Genomic DNA, 26,480 nt, shown 5'->3' with positions numbered 1-26,480 from the left:
CGGCTTTGACGCGGCCCGCAAACCAAGCCACTGAGGAATGCAATTGATGAGTAGTGGCGGAAGTAGTGGCATAGATCCGACAACCGGTGGCATCTGCTTCCAGCAGTCGAGTTTTGTTTGCTTTGCACGATTGTAGAGTTGACCAAGTGGCAGATTGATTGTGAAAGTTGATGTTTAAAATATTACCCGTCAACAAAGACTTTATTTATTTAAAAAATACACTTTATTAATTGAAGCTAGAAATAATCAAAAATCTCATTACATTCCGAAGCAAATTTCCTCCCACCAACATCAACTTACTTAGTCTCATTAAATGTAGGCCCACCGTCATCTACTTTCCAGCCGCTCAAGATGGCTTCATTTCCGAGTATCGCTTAAAAGCACAGCCCTCAACCAGAAGCAGCAGCTCAATTTAGCCCTCTGTACCCGCCTCGGAGCCTTGTACCGAGGGCGAACGGCTCCAAATAATACTCATTATCTGATAATAACGATAATGATCAGCGGAAAACGATAATCCCCGGAGTCGATTCCGGCAAACGGCTTCCCGGAGCTTTTACAGCCTTCTCCACCTCCCTCCTTCGTCAGCCGACAAAAGCTCCACCACCCCCCTCGCGGGAGGGTGGTAATTTCATTTACCAGAAACAATCTCCGAATTTATTTGCTTACATTTGCCGCCGTCCTCGACGCCGTCCTCATAACGAGGGGGGAGGGAATTTGGGGTGTAGTGTTTTTTTGGTCTTTTTTCCTGCGGGTAAACATTTTGGACAAGGTTGTGAGACAGAGCAAAAGTGACCATCAAAATGAATGACCAAGAAAATTTTGAGGGTTTTACTATAGATTTTAATACAAAATTTGTGATTCTTTTGGTAATCAGGGTTTGTCAAAAACCTTTCTTTTATGTTCTCCATTATTTTAATATTTGTTTAATTTACTTCCCATTAGGCTGGTACACATTTTATTGAAAGTTTTTGTCTCCCCCCTTCAAAGTTGGCTTAAAAATCAGGGGGCAAAAAAAAATACGTTTTTCAAAAAACTGAAAACTTTCAATGGAAATTGAAATGCAATCAGCTGAAATCAATTTATAATGTATTCCCCTGCATTTATATTTATAATTTTTAGTATGTTTGGGTTGATTCAAAAATCTTTTGAATTTTTGATTTCAAAACACTTGTTCCATGCAAATGTTGAAACTATGGCTTTTTATTTCAATATTTATATTTTGTTTCCCCCCCCCCCCCTCTTCACCCCGGCCATAGCCGAGGTACAAAGCTTTGAAAAATATTTACATTGGCCTTATCATATATTTTTTTCCAATAATAGTCCTTTTCCAATAGACTCTGGAATAACAATTCGTTATTGTTGGTTAGACCAAATCATCCAAACAAAAAATAAATCATCGCATAACTGTCCTGAATTAGAATATGTTACCGAGCCCTCAGAATGTTTGCTTTTCACTCATTTTTATTTATTTATTTTTGTTTTGATTTGAAGTGATTAAAAATGTAAAAAACTGTTTTTACAAAAAATATATTTTTTTGAATATAATACATATTGTTATTTTTTATTAGACACTTAATCTTTTTATTTCATAAGCATTACTAGTGCTAGTGATTTTCACGGCCAAAAATTAATTTCGCGGCATGCCAATTACAAAACATTGGAATTTCACGGTACTCTAAAATCTGCTTAAAATAAGCGCAGACAAGTATTTTTTCAGAATTAATTGTGTACAAGAAAGTTACTGAAAAAGTTAGCAATAGTTCAAGATTCAAAAAAAAAAAAAAACCTTTACACAACAAATTTAATGCAAAAAATAGCGATTCAGTTTTGTGAAGTTTGGTATTGCTTTTAGCAGCTTAATTATCATTATCAGATTTTTTAGAAATTTCCTTTTTCGAGACGAAATCATCTTAAACAACAATTCACCAAAAATACAATCAGCAAAATAAGTAAAGTCAAATTGTGTTTGTTGTCATGGTTTCCAGCGAAATGGAAATTTGAGTATATCAAATAAAGTTTAGGCAAAATTCTATTTCTAGCAGTATTTTAACATTTTGGTAATTCTCCACCAACTCACACAGCAGTTGCCCCGAGCCCTTTACAATTTGCGTAAAATTTTGTCTTAAGGGGTAACTTTTGTCCCTCATCACGAATTCAAGCTCCATTTTTTTATATATCGTAACGGATGGGCGGAACAACCCCTTTTATTTTTGAACATTCGAAATAGACGTGTTTTTCAATAATTTGCAGCCTGAAATGGGATGGCATGGAAATTTGGTGTCGAGACTTTTATGTAAAATTTGACAACCGATTTGATGACGTACTCAAAATTAAAAAAAATGTACTTTTCATCGAAAAAAATACAAAAGTTGTCCCAAAAATTCGGCCATTTTTTGTTACTCAAAAAATATTTGAGACATTTCATTCTAAGGGAAATTTCGTGTTTTTTGAAACTTTGCAGGTTTATTTTTAAAAGTGTAACACGCCCAGAAATTTTTAATGTCGAGTTACGAAAAATGACAGAACTTTTTTCAACTATTTTTTGTATATTTTGATGAGAAATACGTTTTTTCGGAATTCTGAGTACGCCATCAAATTGGCCGTCGTACCGCCCCTTCGTCACAAGATATCAAATAATTGAGCTCAGATTAGTGATCAGGGACAAAGATACCCCCAAGGACAAAGTTTCACGCAAATTGAAGGAGGGTCGGGGCAACTTTTTCCGAATACGTGTGAGCTGGCGGATAATTTGTATTGATAATTTAAAAAAAGGAAGAAAGAAATAAAAAGAATCCATTCTAGTAGCCTTACTTCCACATTCCCAGCCTCACCCCAAACACCAGCTTGAACCAACATCTCGGTGGCATGAATCGCTCAGTTGCGGAAGTAAACAGACCAAAACAAGGATCACTTCGTCTCAACGTGGGTGTCCCTCCCTTTGTCGGCCTGATCTATTGCGAAATCGGAACCAGACTGGGCCGGGTCGTGCTTCAAGGCCAACCCAACGCTCCAAGGACTCACGTTCTGCTGTTAAGCAGAGAAGAAAGAAGTTTGTTTGTTGGCTTTCTATTTCCGTTCGTTACGCCTCCTTTTCAGCCTTGAAAAATGTTGTTTTTTCCGGACCGGTGTGTGCGGTAAGTTGTTTCTTAAGGTTTTCCTTACAATTTCCTCCTTTCTTGCCTTGAACACAAACGTATTGTGCAGCAGTTCACAATGCCAAAGTGGGAACCCTTTAAAAAACACACGCCACATTTTATAGACTTCAACTGTCAGAAGTTGTAAAACGCGCAAAATGCGCTCTTTCATCTCTCGGTGAAGATTTATTGATTTTCGATTTGCTTTCCTGAACACGACCAAGACCAAAGTGGAGGATCTGCACAGCTGTGCTGCCGAGCAGAGACAGTCAGAAGTCAGCAGCAGTCGGGTAGTGCTCTAGAAGGGAGAGAGGACAACAAAGAGACCCATCAAGTGGTGACTCAACGTTGTCGACTCAACGTTGGTGGCGGTGGAAATCCACAGTCGCGAACGTGATATTTTATTCCTTTTGACAGGTTCGGTTCAATTTCCGCGGATGCTGTCTGACGATGGATGCTGTGCACGGCTGGAAAGCCTGAAAAGTCTGTCGTCGAATGATGGCAATTGGTTTGGTAGGTTTTTGTTTTCTTCAACATGTGTTTTGTTAGTATCTTTAAAACGAAAATAAGTAAAAAATTATTTTCAACAAAGACAAACCTATGCTATCAATTCCAGAATGGAAAAAATAACTGCTTATTCAAACTCGAAAAGGACATTACAATAAAGTAATTCGAACCCAATTTGAAAAATCAATGATTGATAAGCCTAATTAATTATTGCTAGTAGCCAATAGCCAATTTTCAATTATGGGCAGTCCAGGGAACCCCAACCTGTTTGTTTTTTTCAGCTTCCTAAGATATTTTGAAATTGTGGGCCCTCTAACGCTCAATTTGTTTTCTAAAAAAAATATTTTCCCTTGTTTAGGAAGTCATTTTGAGCAACTTTTGTTCTAAGAAATACTATACGTTTCTAGTGTTATGTTTTTGCATTTATCTTGTTAAGTTTAGGTTTGTTTTTGAAAGTATTTATCTTATCCTACAACCTCATTTCATTGCTTTTTGCATTTTTAATTTTTTTATGCCACTCTTTACTGTTTTGCTTGTTTTTTTTTTTTTTTTTTCATTTTCTAACAATTGAATAATATCATTACCATTTAAATTATGAAAAGGCGTAGAGGAAAAGTTTAAAACAATATTATTAGTAAAATAATACATCCAAAGTTGACCCAACAAAAGTGACCATTTCAATAATATTGGCAAAACAATACTTCTAACCCTGTACATTTCTTAAGTTTGTAGAGTTCCTCTATTCATTCATTCATTCATTTATTTTTTATTTTTAAAGATCAAAAACTGGTTGAAAAAATGAGTTTTGGTGATTTTTAAGATCGATATTTTTTAATAATTGTCCTTCGAGTCATAGTCATAGTTCATCAAATTATTGTGAGACCGTAAGCCGCCACAATTTTTTTTAAGTTTATGTCTCTCGACTTTGATCAAAGTGAAATAAATACTTTCAGAGAAGTTTTATTGGACCATTTAAGTGTTCATTGTTTAGTTCTTTTTAATTTCTGTTTAATTTAATTTGATATGCTTATTGATAATTAAATAAGATATATCAATATTAAATTTAACAAATCAAACTCGTATTCGATAAATCAATCAAAATATAGTTTTCAAAACTGGGTATAGATATAATAATCATTAAAATGATCTATGATACAAAACAAAAGCTTTTTTATATAATGTTAATATTATAAATATATTTGGAACATAAAATATTTCTTTAAATATACAAATAGACTATGGGTAATTCTCCGCCAACTCACACAGCAGTTGCCCCGACCCTCTTCGATTTGCGTGAAACTTTGTCCTAAGGGGTAACTTATGTCCCTGATCATGAATCCGAGGTCCGTTTTTTAATATCTCGTGACGGAGGGGCGGTACGACCCCTTCCATTTTTGAACATGCGAAAAAAGATGTGTTTTTCAATAATTTTCAGCCTGAAACGGTGATGAGATAGAAATTTGGTGTCAAGGGGACTTTTATGTAAAATTAGACGCCCGATTTGATGGCGTACTCAGAATTCCGAAAAAACGTATTTTCCATCGAAAAAAACACTAAAAAGTTTTAAAAATTCTCCCATTTTCCGTTACTCGACTGTAGAAAATTTTGGAACATGTCATTTTATGCGTAATTTAATGTTCTTTTCGAATCTACATTGACCCAGAAGGGTCATTTTTTCATTTAGAACAAAATTTTTCATTTTAAAATTTCGTGTTTTTTCTAACTTTGCAGGGTTATTTTTAAGAGTGTAACAATGTTCTACAAAGTTTACAACTTTGTAGAACATTGTTACACTCTTAAAAATAACCCTGCAAAGTTAGAAAAAACACGAAATTTTAAAATGAAAAATTTTGTTCTATGTATGTATGTATGTATGATCCCCATACCCGCAGGCTACTTGGTCCCGGAACACATGTGAGCGCTAGGTGAAAAATTCGATCATCTTTTACTCCGTAATCTGTACACCCACGTGCATAAGTTTTTTTGCACGAATTTTTATGCTACAAATACCGGCGCATAAAATAAAATGGTTTCCCTCTTCCCACCCCAAGCGCCGGAAATTTGTAGCGGGTGTAGGGACACTTTGCATAGACGCCCTTGTTCCCATCACGTCACTGAGGGTATGGAGCGACGAGAAATTAATAAGCATGCCCCCTCAGTCGAACCTTCATTAGAGAAGCAGGCAATCCACAACTCACAGCGAACGACTAAGGGAACACCCTACCACGTATATAATAAGGTTGGCGTAGGTTGACTTTAGTGAAATGTGAGAATGTTAGAGTAGATGAAGGAATATGTTGTTATTCAAATAGGAAAGGTCTCACCAAATAAGTAATCCATGGTTTAGGACTTGATCAAACTTGATGGAACTTGAGATCAGGTAGCCGAAATCTTGCACCACACGAACGACAGCTACCGGCTTGACCTTAGAAGTTTCCGGACGATGGCCATCACTCAGCACACTCAATCAGGAAGCAATTGTTTAAACCGGTGGGAAATGTTGAAGCAAATTCTCGTCCACATCCAGCAGTACTTGAATGGCGTTGGTTCAGTAAGGACATTTCTGGTACACGGGGCAGGAACAACAGGAACGTTTCATTGATGGCCACTTCGTAATTGCCACAGCTCCCATAGTTGACACTTCGCCGAAAAGGACAGCAAAGTCTCCAAAATTATACAAATTTCACTCTTTTCAAACGAAATTTAGGGGCCAAAAAATGACAGAGGAAAAAAACGCGTCCGGTCGCACGCACAGTTTACTTCGATCCTCTAAAATGAAAAATTTTGTTCTAAATGAAAAAATGACCCTTCGGGGTCAATGTAGATTCGAAAAGAACATTAAATTACGCAAACCCCTTATGCCTATATATTAAAATTTTTTAATTGTCTGTTCTACAACTTTGTAGAACATTGTTACACTCTAAAAAATAACCCTGCAAAGTTGGAAAAAACACGAAATTTTTAAATGAAAATTTTTGTTCTAAATGAAAAAATGACCCTTCTGGGTCAATGTAGATTCGAAAAGTACATTTAATTTCCCATTAAATGACATGTTCCAAAAAATTTAACAGTCAAGTAACGGAAAATGGGAGAATTTTTAAAACTTTTTTAGAGTTTTTTTTTTCGAAGAAAAATACGTTTTTTCGGAATTCTGAGTACGCCATCAAATCGGGCGTCTAATTTTACATAAAAGTCCCTTTGACACCAAATTTCTATCTCATCACCGTTTTAGGCTGCAAATTATTGAAAAACACCTCTTTTTTCGCATGTTCAAAAAAGGAAGGGCTCGTACCGCCCCTCCGTCACGAGATATCAAAAAACGGACCTCGGATTCGTGATCAGGGACAAAAGTTACCCCTTAGGACAAAGTTTCACGCAAATCGAAGAGGGGTCGGGGCAACTTTTCCTGATTTCGTGTGAGTTGGTAGAGAATTACCCCTATGTATTATAAATTTAGCAAGTCGACCAGTTACCAAGTTAACCCACTCAAGAAACCAGTTTCTTCAACCGAACTAGATAACAATCGTCGAAAAACATGAACCGAACATACCCATTACAAAGCGTATAAATCACTCTCTCGCGTATAGCTGATTTGTTAACTCGAAAAGGTGACATGAGAACCATTACGGGCACTGATAAAGCCCGGCCGATTGCATTAATCATATTTGGCATAACGCTCGGGGAGCGGCAAAAAATGGCATTTGTTCGAGGGCGATACACCACCATTCATAACTGGTCTATACTCGAACTATTGCCACAAGAGATTGCCGGCTTTTGGTCCAGCTGTTATCAATTTCTGCTGATCTTTTCTCGGGAATGATTTGGAGTTGGTTGTGGTTATGTAATAAACTTATGAGATATCTAGATCTACCAGGTTGTTATATTTTGATGTGTTTTGGTTTAGAAAAAGTTTTAAACAATGAATAATGTTTAAAGTTACTTGAAAGTGTAAACTTTTCCCAAGCTTTTGCTATTTGGCTCGTGTTACCCCCCATATTGCAGCAGGGATTTAAACATTTATAATTGCCACCATTTTCCGTCTGGAAACTCTCGCAAAGTTTACCAATCGTCTAGCAGTAGTAGCAGTAGCTTAACTAACATGTACCACCATAATACGATTCGTCCATGTACTTTCCAGGACCCCCAGAATCAACCCCGAGTGCGTTCACCCAAACTGTCTATCTCCCCGGGCGGTGTTAAATTTTGCTTAAAAATAACAAAATCAGCTCAAAATACGAAGGGGTGATGAGGTTTAAAACCACTTCCAGATATGCCCTCCCCCCACCTTTTCATCCCTTATAATTGCATATATGCGCAACCATCATCAAACACAAACACTCTACTCTCTCTGTGCCGAGGTGGAAACTAACTTTATCCTTTGCCGAACTTTTGGAATCCCCCAGCACTGGGAGAGCAAAGTCAGGTCAGGTGGTCGGGAAAAGGGGTGAAATCATACAAATTTTATGCTGCCACAACATCATCCAAAACCTACCCACCGAATGATGACTACGTGGAAGAAGAAGAAGGAAGAGCTTTCTGGAACGGAGCTTTTGCACGCCATCCCGGAAAAGTGTGCATGATGTGGAAATGTGGAAACCCCCCCTAACCAAGTCTCGGCCTTGTTGCCAAAGAGGGTGACGAAGCACAGTGCTACTTTTCGGGGATCCTGACTGGAAGGAAGTCGGCGGCAGAACCAGCACAGATGGGTGTTCTTGGGCGTATGTAGCACACACGGGTTTAAAAGTGCAGTGGCGGGGGGATTTATGAAAATATCAGATGAAATTTTCTACTTTAGAAATTTGTCCTGCCCTGCGCAGTCCTGGTTTTATTTTTCAATTTGTTAATTTTAACTTGGATATTCACGTTGAGTTCATGAGCCGCCACTGCCCTGAGCTCGTTCCTCACAGTTAGTTGCCTGTTCTGTTCGACAGCGCGGCTTCCGACGAGGTGCACTTTTGGCCAACCACTCCAACCTGGATCCCGGGGAAACCGGCGAGCCCCCAGGAAGCAGCAGCAGCAGCGGCAGCATGTCTGCCGCAATAGACAAACATATTTTTCGTAAATTAACTCCTGATTTAATCTAGTTCAACCGCCATGGTAGCTGGTTGGAAGGGTGGTAGAATTGGAGGTATGCAGCAGGACTTCCACATAGAACACTCTTGGGAAACCGTTTTTGGGATACTTGCATGGCTGCTTAGACTTCCTGACATAGCTACTTCTTGGTGGTTGGCGGTTATGTTGGCTTGGAGGTTACAAGCCTCATATGACGGTATGCCAGGTAACTAAACTTAGCTTGAGCTTCGACGTGGCATGAATAGGCTGTGATTTGTACTTTTAAATTTGCTTTCAAAGAAATCGATCCTTGAACCCTTGTGTCGAACATATCGACAAAAAGTGCCAATAAATAGCAACATGAAATCCAATAAATTTGAGAAGTTCAAGCTCCAAGAACAAAAGCGCTTGTAAACGAAAGTGAAACAATAAGTTAACTAGCAACCGTTACAAAACCTATGTGCAAAATTGCACACCGAAGAAGGGAAGGTCCTTGTAATTGTTGTTCTTGTTGAAGGCAACCAACCAGTTTTCCACCAACTCCTCCCCTCCTAGAATTTTCCTGCATGCATGTGGTAACAATTACCGAGGTACACACACTAACATTCACACACACAAACATGCAGTGCATGTTGGGGCTGTAAAGTTGAATGTTTTCTTGAAGCACTGCCGACAGCTTGGCTGGGAAAATGTGGGGGTTGTTCAACCTTGCCAGAAATTAGAGGAGCAGGAGTTGGAGGGGGCTAATTTATGCTAAATGTATCAAACAGTTTAAGGGAACGTTTTTCACGCTTGTTTTTCGAGTTGCAAATTGTAAGTGGCACACAGACTGTTAGTGTGTACGGAATTGAACAGGACGGATTATCGTGAGGGGACGGGGGTTGAAATTGCAGACGAGTTTTGTACGGAAATTGGAGGTGGAGAAAGGTAATTAATGCTTTTTGAGTTTATGGCATTGCTTTATTAGGAGTTCAAAACAAGGAATGGATTTTGAATTCATTTTACTTTAAAAAACTGAGTGAATGCTTTTTCAAATTGTTTTAAAACTAAAATAATATACAATTTATTCGATATTCGGTGCAGGTATTTAATGATTTTCACTTAATAATAAAATAATAATAACCTCAAAGACCAAATGCCCAGATAAAGCTTGATACAAATTAAAATTCTATGTTTTGATGAAAAAAGACAAAAAATAGAACTGTTATTTTTTTCTTTTTACCAAATCTTTCTTAAAATGTTATAGAACTCATCGAAAAAAGATAAAAAAAAATGAAAATGGAAAATTAAAGCAACAAAGTTTTCTCTAAACGAGAAATTGCCACTTTAAAACAGTTTCAGACTAGATTTAACAATTTAAAATTTGCATGAAAATTATTGACTATTTATAAAATAGAATGACCTCGTAAATATAATAAATTATTTAAAATACAAATAATCCTGAGCTGGATTCTGTGGTCACTGAATGAACTTGAAATTTTAAATTGATTTCAGTTTATTAAAGATTCCAGTCACGAGTTGAAAAATATGTATGAATATTAAATGCACATGAGTCATTCCACATCAAACGTATCAGTATTTTTGATTGTCAAGCTCAAATTTGGTGGGACCTTTGATATCATCAATATCACCTCCAGAATCCCACTGAAATTTATATTTTTTCGCGATTTTTTGAAATATTTCAATTTTTAATATGCATGGTGAGTTGTGCAAATGAAAACTTTTAACTGAATTTTTACACTGAACTCATATTTTAATCTAAGATTATACCTCTCCATCATGTTATTCAAAATGTTAAATGTTAGTTCAAAATTTGGTTAGGTGTTTCCTATAGCTTTAAAAAAAAATTAATTTCAAGTTGAGATTATAATAATTACCATTGAGGTTTTGCAGCGTGACTGTGTTTCAAATGTAGACGACGCTGCTAAAGAGGTTAATTGCCAAACATCGTAATCCATTCTGCCGGGCAAAAAACAAAATCGTTTATTTCTCATGATTCCCTGCATCAATCTTTAGGAAACTGGTTTGCAAAAGTCGAGAAAAAAAATTTGCTTTAAAATAATGATCATCAAATTTTGGGCACAAATTTTTATTTTAACTTTTTCCTTTAAAAAAACATGTTTTATAACACAAAAAAATTTGTTTCCTTGTATATACTAATAGAATAAACCATTTTAGAGTTGATAACAGATGTGTTTACTTATATTTGACTTTTTTTTATCGATTTTTGAAAGACTTTCTTGCAAAATAGTTCAAATAACTATATTTTTCTGAATTTCTCATAGATTAATCAAACAAATATTGGAAAGTTATACACCAAAATATTGGAAATATTTTTTCTAATCCAATTCCTTCATAAATTTATAAAAACGTTTATTTTGAAGGTAAAAACACACTTTTTTCAAAAAATCATAGGCTTCCGCTATTTTTTCACAGGTGGAAACAATGAAGGGTTGGTCTAATTAGGATGAAAATTGGAATTCTCGCTTGTTTTAATGATACCAGCAGCTCCATATGTTCTGAGCATGCTCAGAAAAATGTTGTTTTCAATTTATTACTTTTCTGTGTATAATTTTGGTGAAATCATTTACCTTTATGATTAAAGCATTTTATACAAAATCATGGTAATATTAAAAACAAACTTATTTTAACTTCATTGTTTCAAAACACAACTTATTTCGTCTGCCAAAATTGTCATTATATAATTTATTTTTCTTGGTTTTTTTTTAATTTTCTGTCTGAGTATAAAGACACTAAATCTTGATTCCAAAGACTATTGTATTGCCGTTTATTTGGATGATTTTCAAACGGAAAATAATCAATGTTTAAAAATAAGTTGTAATTTATAATTTTTTTCAGTTTTTGGCTCCCTCAACTTTTGTCAGAGTTAATGGACCATGAACTTTTAAAAAATAAATGCATCGCCCTTAAAGGGTTAAAAGTGAAACTTATTTAGAATGTTTTCTGAAAATGATTTCCATAAAAGTACCTTTAGAATCAGTATCTATTTTGTATGTGATACATTTTCAACTGAAGCATTTTTGGAGTAAAATGGACGTTGGTTGTTGATGGGTGTGATCGTAGTAGTCGTGATGTGCGGGCGCGTTTATTTTTCGATCCGTCACGTATTTTTTCCACTTTTTTAAAAGTGGAAGTATCTCAAGCGAAGAAGAAGCAATTCGAGGTAGAGCTCACTCCGGAGGAAATCAGGGCCAGGTGGCTGCGGAAGCTGGAAACCAGTTCAACGGGGCAACGGAGGCAGTCGTGCCGCCAAGGTCCGGATGTGGACCACTTGGCGGCCACATCCGGAAACGCAAGAGATGCAAAGGAAGCGAAGATTTACATAAGTGTTTACGGAGCTGGATGGATGATCCCAGAATTTGGTGAGAGCGTTCTAGTGTTGTCCCTATTATGGAGCAGCCGTGGCTGACTGGTTACGGTTTTCGCTTTGTAAGCGAATGATCCTGGGTTCGATTCCCATCTGCTCCCAACGAGAAAATTAAGGAAATATGAATTTTTGAAACTCTAAACATGAACGAAAAATCAACGTCGCTCGAACCGGGGTTCGATCCCCCGTCCTTTGGATTGGTAGAATTAGGAATACTTTTACTACAAACTATATACACGCTGGGCCTTTGTCCATTTGACAAGGGCTCAGAAGTTCTAAATAACGTTTGAATCCGATTAATGCAAACGTTCTCTAGGGCGGGGCTTGTCGATTCAAGCTGAGGTACCTCGCGCATGGCTAGCCTGCGTAGAAATGGGTCTCCGAAGCTCGGCAGAGCTAACACCGTCCAAATGCCTATGCGAGTTATTTGCATGTATAGAATATAAAATCTAAAATATATGGAAACAACTCAATTTGTAAGAAGTGACCGCGTGGTCCCATTTGGTTGGTTGCACACACACACACACACACACACACACACACACACACACACACACACACACACACACACACACACACACACACACAAAATGGACGTTGGTTGTTGATTCATTGACCCGCTTTTCCGCGGACGTAACATTGGAAATCTCAAATGTTGTCAAATCGAGTTGATTTCTAGCTAAAACCTCTTTGCAATTTGATTTTTAAAAATGTACAATTTGTTGACTTAAATGCCTTAAATTGATTTAAATTTTATCAATTTGGGTGCTTCACGGTTCATTTTGTAGCAACTTTTGAGCTTTTTCAGGTGATTTTTTTTAGTGGTTTCCTTAGCTTGCTTCTACTTAGACTTGTAAACTTTTGGATATGTTCAATAACAAAATCAGAAACCTTTTGAATTGGTGTGTTTTTCTTAATAAAATAACAATAATATTTAAGAATCATTTTGCAAAGTGAGCATTCATATTTGTTATTTTGGCGATAGATTGAGGTTTGAACAATCTCCACCCGCATCTTGCGACAATAGCAGCCCAACCTGATGACTGAGCTGATTTTGGCTTCAAGCGCTCAGCCTTGATCTTCATAAATGACACACATTCAAGTCCAAGCCCATTCCGGAGCAAAATTGGCTGTTCCTCGTTAGCTTGATTTCAACCATCGAGTTCCGATTGGAATGTGCGTGCGTGGTTCCAGCCTAAGCTGGTTTAGATTGATGTCAGTAGGGTTGTCCTTCTTTTTATATTTTTGCCAATTAAATTATCATGAATTTGTTATTTGTACACCTTTTTACGAAAAAAAAAAACAAATTAATATTTCAATTTAAAAAATATAACTCGCTAAAATGTTCCAAAAGTGCTATCAGCTTAAGAAAACCATGGTCGTAGAACCTTCTGAAAAAAAAAAAACTCTAAATATGATAAAACAACAACCCTAGTCACTGTTGACAAAAACTAGTATTTTTAACCTAATTAAATTCAATGTCCATGTAGTCCATAGTCTATGTGGTCTCAATATCGCTTTGTTTCAACGACTTGAGCTCGCTCTGTCTCGAAAAATAGAGTCCCAGTTTGATTGATTAGTTAAATGAGTGTGTAAATAAACGCAAATTATTGATCTCTCCATCTTCGGGGGGCCTTTCTGTGCGCGCGCGCTCGTTAGGGCAGGTTCACCTTAAGAATTCCACAATCACCACACGAAATGGTTCACCACTCTAGTGATTATAGCCTTTGGAAACAAGAAAAAAAAAAATGAACCGTTGCTAATAATAGTCATAATCCTATCAGCTGTCGTTAATTCAATCAATCGGTTCGTCTCGTGAACCCCAGCTGGTTTGGCCCCCAAAACTCGGATTGATCTGGGTCTCCGTTGGCTAATGGCCGTGAAGTTGTTGACACAAATGCAACAACACACATGTGGGACCCCCTCTAACCTACCATAAGACGACAGGTCAAATCTTGGGATCGGGGCTCAACCTGTTTTGGCAAATCGGAGCAAAATGTGTTGATGACAATGGCAATTTTGGAGTCACCTTAATACTCTGTCATTAGGAGCTTACAAAACCTGCCAGCATGTGAGTATGATAGCGGCTGAGTTGGTTGAGATTTGGGGAGGTGGACATGTTTTGTTGGAATTTGAATTGAATTAATTTAGGAGTATTTGAAGTGGCCTTTCAATACCATATCTAATCGATTAGCCTTGATCAATACGAGTCAAGTGATCAAGAGGAAAGATTAGTTAAAAGAATTATTCAGTGTCGAAAATTAAATACACAATTTCAAATGACTGGATTTATGATAAGATTTTTAAAACTGTATCTTATTTATGCTAACTCTAAACATTTTAAAATAATTCAGTCGGTTCAGAAACCAAATTCCACAAAGTTCTTCACACGACCCGTTGGACCACCACCGAAGTTCTTGGCCTGATTTCAACACTCTCAGTCCCGACACCAAACAGGTCGCCGCAAACACCAGTAGTAAGTTTGTCGTCCTGGCGAGATGGTATCGTGTTCTACTCTGCTGTGATGATTCCTGATACTTGATGTAAAGTGCGGTTCTTCACCTTCCGACAAATAACAACAAGCAAACATTACCCCTCTTCCCCCTCGATCTGTGTGTGTGTACGTGTGACCACAACACACCAACCACCAGACGTCAACGCAAGCAACGAGAGTGTAATATTTCATCCCAGAGAGAGAAAGAGACTTAAGCAAACATTACGTCCACTTCTTAATATCAAATTAAATAGCTCGTAAAAGTGGAATGAAAATAGTTACGCCGCTGAGGTTGGTCGTTTGTCGCACGTCTCCGGGCCAGAAGTCTCCCCACCGAAACCGGTAGTTTTGTTTGAACTAACTCTCGTTTCTACTGTGCGCGCGATGTGTGTGCTCTGACAAGAATTCAGAACACTGACCGCAGTACTTCGCCGCGAAGTACCAACGAACTTCATGGTGGTTTGTTCTACCATTTTTTCCTGCAGCAGTCATCCAACTCTTTTGAATTAATTCTCTGGAAATTTTAAATGGTTTGTAGAAGTCCAATCAAATTTAATTTGGCATTGGAATTCATTTCAAATGATTTAGTTTGTTTTTTCTTAACTTTTCAGAGTGCTGTTGTAAACCTTTAAAAATTTCAATCAATTTCAAAAAGCATTTCAAAAAGCATTTCAAATTTCAAATATTTCTGGTCAAACAAAGAATAAAGTAATTTTTGTTAGGTCCAGTATATTCGTTAAAATTTTTGTTGCAAAATCATTTTAACATAGATTATAAACTTTTTTGAAACAAATAATTATGTGAGGTGTTGTATTTTTAATCAAACAGGAAACTCAAGGTTTTTTTTATCAGATGTACATATTTTATTGCATGTTTTGTTGAGAATAGCGGAGGAGAGGAGAGAAAAAAAAACTAGATTTTAATATTCAAGCCTAACTAAAAAACAAAATATCACAAAAATATCACAAAATGCTTACAATATGGTTACAGTTTTGCCGCTGTCACAAATTAGCTTCAATAATATCAATAAACTTATTAATCATTTATTTTAAGTTTAACGTCATTCTTCCTATCTCTGTTCACTAAATGTTGAAATTTGAGAAAACTTAAACATTATTAAAAATTCAGCAATAAATTTTATAATAGTAGTTTATGAAACTAGTTCCAAAAAGATGATTTTTTCAGCACGAGTACATTTATCCAACCAGGTTTACCGAGTTGGATAAATATGACGAAAGCTGAAAAAAACAAATTTTGCAACGAGTTGCTTACAACATTTTTTGAAATTTCGAAAAACGCTTTTTGAATGAAATTTTATTTCAAACATCCAAGTGTTAAGTAAATTAACCGTTCAAAACAAAACAATATTGAAAAATATTACTTTTCGATACAAGTGTTGAAAAATTTAACTTTTCAGCACCCATTTCACCCATGCTGAAAAGTAGGACTTAAAGCAGAAACAATAAGTTCAATGAACAAGTTTATATAAAGCATCATGATTTAAGAATTACATTTCTGAAAAGTAAGCTAAAAATAAATCTGTTAAAGACAAACAATTCAAAAAAGTTCATAATAGGTCTTTTCCTGTACTTGCAGAATTGCAGAATTTCTGCTGCTTCTGCAGAATTCTGCAGCCAGCATAAATCAATTTTTAGCAGCGCGTTCCCGTACTTTTCAGCTCGCTCTCTTCAACTCTCTCTTTTGCAGAAGTTCTGCAAGGAGAGAAGCGGCAAAACTTTTGCCTGGGTAGCGCAATCCAGTACTTTTTTGCAATATTGTACCCAGTTGAGTGGATTTACTCAAATTGGGTATTAAAGTTTTTTAATTATTTCAAAATATTAAAAAAATAGACAAAAAAAAGTAATTCAAAGCCTAATCATCTCTAGAACCGAGACATTATTGTTTCATGCAACTCAACATTTTATTTAAACAATCAAGCTTGTACCATTTAATAAACTAGAAAATAATTATGCTTAAGTAGAAATTATATAATAGAAACAACTCAAAACTTTTACATTAGGTAAACAATTTAAGAAATGAAAATGGCAGGTACGTTCAATAAACATACTTAAAAAAAAGACAAACAAAGGTTAAATATAAAAGGTGACGCAGCAAAATTGTAAATTTTAAAAAATAAATGAATCAGAAAATCAAAAATTTACTCATAAATTTATAAATCTGGACATTAAGAAATTCATAATTAAAAATATTAAAAAAACTTATATTTTCAAATTGAGAAATTTAAAAATAAATAAATCAGATATTTGAGAAATTTAAAAATTCAAATATTTATATCAGAAAAAAAATCACAAATTCAAAGCCTCGTTCAAAGCTTTCAAAATACAAATAATTAAAAATTAAATATTTCAAAATGTTTAAAATTTCACAAAAATCCTAATTTAAAAAATTCAAAATAAAAAATAAAGGTGTTCAACTTCAAAGTTTCTAAACTTAAAAATTATAATATTTTGAAATTCTATTTCAGAGTTCAGAACACCAAAAATTCAAAAGCTAGTCAAAAAGAATAAAAAAGCTAAAAAAACCAAAAATAAGTAAAATTTTTAAAACGTTGTAAATCAAAAATTTTTAAATTCAGATATTTAAAAAAAGAAACAGTTCGTACTCTATATTCCAAACAGGGCTGTGGATTCGGGCCATATTTCAAGTGACTCCGACTCCGACTTCGACTCCGGCTTTCTGAGATTAGACGACTCTAACTCCGACTCCGGCTCCGGCTTTCAGTCCCAACCGACTCCGACTCCGACTCCAGCTTTCTACAAATTGTTGGCTCCGACTCCGACTCCGACTTTACATATTTTAAAATATTATTTTGAAAACATTGATAAATAGAATTATTTAAATACTCTCTAAGTGCTATGTTTTTCTCAAGGAAGAATCAACTGAAAAAAAGTTTCTAGGTTACAAGTTTTATACGTTGTTGAAACAGAATTCAAAAACTATCTCCAGTTTTGAAGGCATTTTCAGAAGAACAGTTTTGTAATTAAATTGGGTTTTATTTATTTAACCTAAAATTAGTTTGTTTGTTTTATTTACATTTAAATTATAAAAATCTTATATATTTTAATATTAAATTGCAATTTTTTTGAATGAATCATTTAAAGAAACCTGGCCTTAATGATCGATTTAACATATAAATTCAATTTGCACACTTTTAAGCTGACATTTATAAGAAGCACATTGTCTATCAAAGTCACCTTGTTTTTTAAATAACAATTTTAAACGAAACTGTTTTTTGCAATTCCGCTGTGAAACTGTCATCTTTTCCTGTCCTTCTGGAGAAACGAAACGGCCTACTTTTCCCTACCAAAAATAACAAAATAGAAAATGTTTACCTTTCAACACCAGTGCTGAAAAGTTCCACTTGAAATGGGTGCTGAAAAGTTGAACTTTTCAGCACTAGTATCGACCAGTAACATTTTTCAATATTTTTTGTTTTGAACGGTGAGTTCACTTAACGAATGAATAATTGTCATAAAATTCCATTCAAAAAGCGTTTTTCGGAATTGCAAAAAATGTTGAAAGCAACTTGTTGAGGCGCAAAAGAGTCGCACCTTTACCAAAGCACTTTGCAATTTGTCAGATAGACGTTTGTCAAGAATTGGAAGAAGCGAGAAGTTAAAAACAAATTAGCACGTGAAGAAGTGAACCCGTAAGATCTGCTTGCAACACAATTAAATTGATCCTATCGCAATTTGTATCGTAAGTTAAACTATAAACCAATTATGAGCAATTTAAAAAGATTTAGTATCAATCAGGAACGCTCGCAGAGGAACCACAGGACTTGAATCCGATTCATGAGTTGAGGAGGAGGTTAAGAATGAAACTAATGATGTGAGTAAGAATGATAAGCAAATATTCAATGAACTAATAAATCATTTCTTTTAGTTTTAAGCCGCAAGAAAAAGCGCCGCTGTAAAACTCAGTTTATCATTCTCGTCCGAACACTTAAAAATCATTACACCCGGACGTAACCTCAAAATGACTGAATCAGGCTTTCATTGCGCCCAGTGCAACCTATCAGAAGAGGACGAGGCAAAGTTGATATTTTGTGACGGATGTCAACAATACTTCCACTGTGTCTGTCAAGATGTGACGGTGTCAACAAAGGCAGACGACTCGTGGATGTGCAATACGTGTACAAAATCTGCGACCGAAGTTAATATGGAAGCTGTAGCTAAATTGATGTCCCAGCAACTAGATCTTCATCGGAAGAATCTGGAGAAGAGATCGCGCCTTGTCGACATGAAGCTCAAACTAGAACAGGACAAACGAGAGTTGGAGCTGATCTACGAGAAGGAACAGATCGAGAAGAAGATACTGGCTGAAAAGGAGTTCAATCAAAAGTATAAAGCAGAAAGAGAGAATTGGATGAAAGAGTTGAACGAGTTAACTGCAGATCGAAAGAAGTGTTGTGCTGAGTTTGAAGAGTACCTGAAAAAGATCACTGCAGATAAAGGTGAACCTACAAAGAACAAGCGAAAAAAAAGGAAACACCGAGCAACTTCCACAAAGGTTGGGGGCGCCGCGTCAACTCCCAATGCAGAGTTCGAAGAGAGTTTCAGCGGAAGTGATTCAAGCATCGAATCAGAGGAGCAACGTAAACAAACCAGCAGTCGGTCGACGGATAAACCGACTAAGGCCCAACTAACAGCCCGCCAGTATTTGTCGTGGAAATTGCCAACCTTTACTGGAAATCCAAACGAATGGCCCATATTCATAAGCAGTTTCAATTCTTCAACTGAAGCATGTGGGTTTTCGGATTTGGAAAATTTATCACGATTACAAGAAGCCATAAAATTTCCGGCCAGAGAGTTGGTCGGCGGATTATTGGTTCTTCCAAAGGCAGTACCAAAAGTGATCGAATCTCTGCGGCAACTGTACGGAAGGCCTGAACAGATGCTTGGCACACTGTTGGCCAAGATCAGAAAAACCGAAGCACCAAAAATTGATAAATTAGGAACTTTTATCAGATTTGGAACAGTTGTCGCTCAGCTCTGCGACCACTTAGAAGCCACTCGACTTCAAGATCATCTTGTCAATCCCTTATTGATAAGCGAAATTGTCGAAAAGTTACCAGCTGTAACGCAAATCGAATGGGTTCGATATAAACGTAAACAAAGAAAGATCACTTTACGCACTCTTACGGATTTTCTCGCCGATTTGGTTTCGGTAGCTAGTGAGGTGGTCCACTACGACGAGTTTACTGCATCCAACAACATGGCCGGAAAAGTTGCTAAGCCGAGGGAGCAACAAAGATCCTTTGCCGGCGTGCATGACGCTGCGGAGATCGAGTCCAGTCCTTCTGAATCGAGATGGCCATGCGTGGTTTGCGGGGAAACAAATCACAGAATAAGAAACTGTGAGGTGTTTAAAGAAATGGAGTTAGACGAACGAATGGAGGTAGTGAGTGATAACAATTTGTGTCAGATTTGCCTAAATGCTCATGGAAATGCTAGATGTAAAATGAACATACATTGTAATGTGGGAAATTGTCAAGAAAGACATAATTCTTTACTGCATCCTGGTACCTTAAGGTGATGAGGTGGGGCGATTTGAATTCATTCGTAGATAGTTAAGAAATTGAAATAGCAAAGTTTAGTTTAGGTAAATCTGGAAGTTCTAAGAAATATCCAGAATTACGTGGGGGAGTGTTGAGGCGCAAAAGAGTCGCACCTTTACCAAAGCACTTTGCAATTTGTCAGATAGACGTTTGTCAAGAATTGGAAGAAGCGAGAAGTTAAAAACAAATTAGCACGTGAAGAAGTGAACCCGTAAGATCTGCTTGCAACACAATTAAATTGATCCTATCGCAATTTGTATCGTAAGTTAAACTATAAACCAATTATGAGCAATTTAAAAAGATTTAGTATCAATCAGGAACGCTCGCAGAGGAACCACAGGACTTGAATCCGATTCATGAGTTGAGGAGGAGGTTAAGAATGAAACTAATGATGTGAGTAAGAATGATAAGCAAATATTCAATGAACTAATAAATAATTTCTTTTAGTTTTAAGCCGCAAGAAAAAGCGCCGCTGTAAAACTCAGTTTATCATTCTCGTCCGAACACAACTCTAATCTAATCTAATCTAATCGAACACAAGCGCAGCCAGTTCGAAGAAAGCATCCGGGAAGAACTTATGGTTAGATTACGCCTCAAGTTCTTTCTTGTCATTATTAATGATTGCAGTACTTTCGAGAACCCCCGAAATGTATTACACTCACTAAAGCTGCCCGGCCTACTGCGTTGCATTAACCGCAAGAGACAGATTCTATGAACGGAACCCACATTTCATGGAATCATCAGGGGAAGAAGAAGAAGTGGGGACATACCGTACCAACCACTTCGAGTTATTTATAGAAAATGGTGTGTAGTGTGTGTAGGGGAATCGTTGGGAAAGGGATTGTTGTATTATATAGTAAATGACCTTGTGACATTATTTCACCACTACGGATTAATTCACTCAAGGGGTGTCAACCCCTCGGTGTCCGAGTGGCTAGAGCATCTGACTACCAATCCAAAGGTGTGAGTTCGAATCCCACCTGATTCCTTGCGTTTTTTGTTCATATTCAAAGTTCAATTATCGTCGAATAATTTCAAGGAGACCGGTCGGGAATCGAACCCGGAACCTTCCGCTTATGAAGCGGGAGCCGTAGCCATTAAGCCACGGGCCGGTCTCTAAAAAATGTTGTAAGCAACTCGTTGCAAAACTTGTTTTTTTGCAGCACTCATCGTATTTGTCCAACTCGGTAAACCTCGTTGGATAAATGTACGACTCGTGCTCAAAACAACTTCTTTTTGCAACTTGTTGCATAAACTACTATTTAAAGATTATGATCGCAAATCAAGGTATCTAAAAAATGTCTTCGTGGAAAAGATAATTAAGGGGTCCTTTAAAATATCCGTGACCCAGGTAAAATGGGAATTATTGATTTATTTTAATTTTAAAATTTTCAATATACTTAGAAGGAGGCGCGCAATACTTCTTGAATCTTCACCTAAAACAAAGCTTTATGAATGATCGTGCGCCTCCTTTAAAATATATGAAATATCAAAATATTGGGTTAAAACCAAAATCCACAGGTAAAATATTTTCTAGGTCATTTTAAAAGGACCTTTCCAAAAAAAAAAATTTTAGGTGCATTGATTTGCAATGATAATTACCTTCCGAAATATTGGCGTGGGACATACAATATCAGAAAATTATTACCGGTTGAATAATATTTTAATTTTTTGTACTTTTTGGTACTGAAATCTTGAAATTTGTTCAACGATTTTTTTGCAACGATATCAAAATAGTTTGTCAAGGATCAACATTCTCAGATTTTAGTAGATAAATAGTAAACATTGAGATAATCGATATATTTAACATATGCAATGATTATTTCAAAATAAGTTGCAACTGTATTGATAATTTTTGTCAGTTTCAATTATTTTAAATGCATCACTTTGATTTTTTTGTACTTAGTTTAAAACAAAATGCTCATGTTGATTTCTTAGAAATAGATTGTTATAATGATTGAATATTTGTTGGAAGAGTTATTCTGTCAGTGACTTTTTCCGATTTCCAAAAACAGCAATTATTATTTTAAATCTTTTTTTGTACCTCGTATTTTTTCCCTGAAAAATGATTTACTTAAAACCTCCAAGACATTCGCTATCAGAGTAAAAGATGACTGTGTGAGTACTTTTTTCAGAGAGAACTAGATTAAATTTGGTCAAATTTTAATTGAAAGGGATGCAGTCAAGAATCAATTAAATATTTGTGACTACAATAAAGTTATAATACTAAATAGTTGGGTAAGAGGGAATAAACAGGTTATTATTTAGTAATATAACCCAATAAGAGTTTTCCAATCACAATAAAAAACTTCAAAAACATAATGGCATCTGATAAATCTTAAAAAAATGGCAATTCAGTGCATACGACTTAAAAAAACAGTTAAAAGTATAAGAAATTTTGTAAATTAAGCTGTTTTATAGCAAATGCTGAACAACAAGAATTTTTTTTTGTATTTAAGATGACTCCGACTCCTGGTTATCAGAAATTTTCGGCTCCGACTCCGACTCCAGCTCATAAAATTTAGCCGACTCCGGCTCCGACTCCGACTCCAGCTGTTCGAGTTTTGACGACTCCGACTCCGACTCCGACTCCAGGTCCCCAAAAAGACCCGACTCCACCGACTCCGGCTCCGACTCCGACTCCGACTCCACAGCCCTGATTCCGAAAAACTTTTTTAAATGTCCAATCTCTAAAACATCTAATCTGAGTTTCTAACCTAAAATATGACTCCAAAAAAAAATGTACTTTTTATGATTCAATATGGCGGCATTTACGAATATCCGAATTTTAGAATTTAAATTTCTTAAAATAGAAGAATTCGACAAAATTATGTATCATAATTTTTTTTTAACATGCATGCGTCATTCAACATATTTTTGTAAATTTTCACGGTTTTGAACAAGTTTTAGTTGATTTTACGGATTTTTTTTTCAAAATTGATAAAAAAGTTTTATTTTTTAAGCGATCATTTTCACTGCCGTAAGTAATAACATGGTTTCATAAATGAGTAGTTCTTGATTATTTTTATTTCAAAAAGGTTATTTAAAAGAAGTGGTTTTACATCTTACGGAATTGAACATTGAGATTTTTTGCAAGGTTTTGCTGTTGTTGTTGTTTGTTTGTACTTGTTTTTTTTTCTTTTTTTTTTCTGGCTCTTGAAAATTAGTCAAGGGGGGAATGGAACGAAAAAGGTTGAGAAACACTGCTATAATGAATTCTTAAGCATTTTGAGAAGTTTTTGTTCATTTTAAGTCTAGAAATTTGAAACTTCTATTTCTCTTTTTTTTGTTGAAATCCCAAAGAATCACCCTGCACCAAAGTTCTGCTGAAAAACGTTTGTGGATTTTTAAATTCAACTCGTCGTCAAACATAGCCGAAACAACTCCAGCACAAGTACCCACGAAAAAAAAAACCTCACTCGTCATTAAAAGTTTTGTTTTTTATGGTTTTATTACATATTTTCCTAGTTGTAAAAGTGGAGCGTTTTATGGGCCGTCACAAAAAAAGAAGAGAAACAAAACTATACGCAAACAACCAACATGCATTCATGACGCGACTAGTTTCTGGTGCCCGCACGTGGAACTCACCTGAGGCCTGGCTGGCTTGGCAGGTTCTTGAAGAGTGTTTTATTGCGACGACCGTTTCGCCGGTTGTCCATCAACTGCCACGACAGCCCAGCTTTCTTCGGGCCCTGCTCGAGAGCGCTTGTAACAACTAATAACTAGCGTTGAAAACATGATTTAGTCATTAAACACATTTTTACGGCAGAAGCTTTTCTGATTTTCGAGTCGAGTCGACCGAGTTGGGGTTGGAGTTGGAGGTTTACGAAGTAGGGGGAATGTTCTCACTTTTTTTTGTGGTTGTTCCACGGATTATGGTCAATTGTGATTGTTTTACTTTCACGTTTACTATGTGGAACACGTTTGCTAGGTTCTTGATTTTATGGAGCTGTGTCATGTGATTTTCCGGGAAACTACTTGGAGTTTGATGAAACTGTAAGCAAATGATAAGCTACTTAGAATATGTATTCTCGGTCTCTGGTGATGGCAGATGACCTGGCAATACAATAATATGAAGCGTTCAAATTGTTTTTAAAGCTTAAAGATCAACTAAGACTTAAATACTACGGTGTTACAACCGTAAATATAACCTTGTTCCAACGTAAGATTTACACCCGACCTCGTAACAAGTGAAACAAGCCCAAAAAAGCCATGAACTTTTAACTACCAGAAAGACCACCATTCCATCCGGAAAGCAGCCTCAAATGCGTTAAAAAAACTTCCAACTACAATTGTAGAAAGTTGGGCGACTCCGTGAAAAACCTTCCACGGACATCAATTTCACCCCACGACAGAGAAGTTGGAGCAAAAAAAAAAGTTTAAGTTTTTAATTATTTCGACCAGCGATAAATTGCTCCACGGCGGCGGCGTGCCAGGAACCTATTTGCCGCGACATCAGGGTGTCCATTAGTGCTAATTTAAATTCACTCCAAGTCCAAATAGTCCACATGGTGTGTGTGGCCCCAATGGGGAGCGCGCTCTTTTTTTCGGGGTGGTTTGACTGCAAAAAGTAACGCAAAGGAAAGCATGCCATCGTACTGCGTTAAATTAGCTGTTAATGTTGGCCCACCATGATATATGGACACTCCACAAAGAAGCTGGGTCAGCTGGCTTGAAATATTGGCCTTTAATTGCGTAGGTCAACTTAAAGAGGGTGATGAAAGTTTGCAAGAAGAGTTTTTTTTTGTGAATTTGGTTGAAAAAAGTCATTTAAATTGACGGACTTCTTCAACTATTTTTAATAACCATTACATGATCGCTTACAATTTACATTATATTTAAATTTAAAAACTATTCTTCTTTTCTAATACATATCAAGTCAAAACTGCTTAAATGGACTAAAAATTATGTTTAAGTCATGTTTTGGACGATTTAGTAGAATATTAACTTTTTTTTTAAGATTACCATAAAAATGTGTGAAAATGTTGAATTTATCGGAAATGTCCCAGTTCCTTGTGCGCAATTATCTACGATATCGGTCTATTTTTTAATTTAGATTGTAAAAAAAGGTATTTTTTAAAGGACCATCAACAAACCATGTGGACACTTTTTTGGAGATCTCGGACCCCCCACCCTCCCGTCGTGGCCAATTTTCATACAAAAAAAAAACCTTTTTTGTATGGAGCGTGGACAACCGCCAAACCCCCCCCCCCCCCCCTAAAGTGTCCACGTGATTTATGGATGGTCCCTAATCTGGCTGAAACATTTTTGGTATGTTCTGTATGCCCAAAGAGGCCATTTTGCATCATTAGTTTGTTCATATAATTTTCCATACAAATTTGGCTGCTGTGAAAAATCTGTTTATTTTGAAGGAATTTATTGATCGATTTGGTGTCTTCGGCGAAGTTGTAGGTATGGATAAGGACTAAAAAAATTACACACGGTAAAAAAATTGGTGAATTTTAATTTCATTTTTTGTCACTAAAACTTGATTTGCAAAAAAAAAACTATTTTTATTTTTTTATTTTCTGATATGTTTTAGGGGACATCAAATGCCAACTAATCATAAATTTCCAGAACAGGCAAAAAATCTATGACCAAGTTATGAATTTTTGAATCAATTCTGATTTTTCGAAAAATCGAAAAATTGGTCGCAAAAATGTTTCAAATTTATTTTTCGATGTAAAATCGAATTTACAATAAAAAAGTACTTTAGTGAAATTTTGATAAAGTGCACCGTTTTTAAATTATAGCCATTTTTACGTAACTTTTATGAAAATAGTCGAAGCTACAGTCATGCCTCGGTATAGAACCGCATATGGGGGATGCAAAACCGAGGCGTGCATAACCGAGGTAAAGAGCTTATGGGATTTTGGCTATATGGGAGACATTGGCTTTAATCGTACGAAAAATCATGGAAACATCAAAAAATTATAGTGTTTTGGAATCGGGATGATGTCAGCTATGCATTAAAATTATTATTTCATGGAAGTTTTCACAAAAATACGTATTTTCCCTGTATTTCGAAAATGCATTTTTTTTTCTATATAGAAACCAAAAATATATTGTTATTGCAATATGGGTATCACTTCGAATGTAAAAACAACATTTTTTTAAAATACTCAAAATTTTCACAAAAATACGTCTTTTCGAAAAAAAATTACTCAAAATTAAAATTTTTACAATATGGGTATCAAACTATCGGGATTTTTTCATACATTTCGAATGTAATAACAACATTTTTAGAAAATACTCAAAATATTCACAAAACCACGTATTTTCGAATAAAATACTCAAAATTTCCGTTTTTACAATGTGGGTATC

The 26,480-nt window shown here is 35.9% G+C and overlaps 1 protein-coding gene across 1 annotated transcript; it reads left to right on the top strand.

The window, feature by feature from the left end:
* Nucleotides 1-18,145: 18,145 nt before the first annotated feature.
* Nucleotides 18,146-20,642, top strand: LOC120421887 (uncharacterized). Its single transcript, XM_052708434.1, has 3 exons — nt 18,146-18,295; nt 18,352-18,427; nt 18,482-20,642. Exon 3 carries the CDS (start codon nt 18,575-18,577, stop codon nt 20,132-20,134), a length of 1,560 nt encoding a protein of 519 aa, XP_052564394.1. The 5' UTR covers nt 18,146-18,295; nt 18,352-18,427; nt 18,482-18,574; the 3' UTR covers nt 20,135-20,642.
* Nucleotides 20,643-26,480: the final 5,838 nt, after the last annotated feature.

This window comes from Culex pipiens, chromosome 2 (assembly GCF_016801865.2).
Source record: "Culex pipiens pallens isolate TS chromosome 2, TS_CPP_V2, whole genome shotgun sequence".
In the NCBI taxonomy this organism is placed as follows: domain Eukaryota; kingdom Metazoa; phylum Arthropoda; class Insecta; order Diptera; family Culicidae; genus Culex; species Culex pipiens.
The sequence above is the reverse complement of the archived record's forward strand: the minus strand, read 5'-3'. Positions and strand labels throughout refer to the sequence as shown.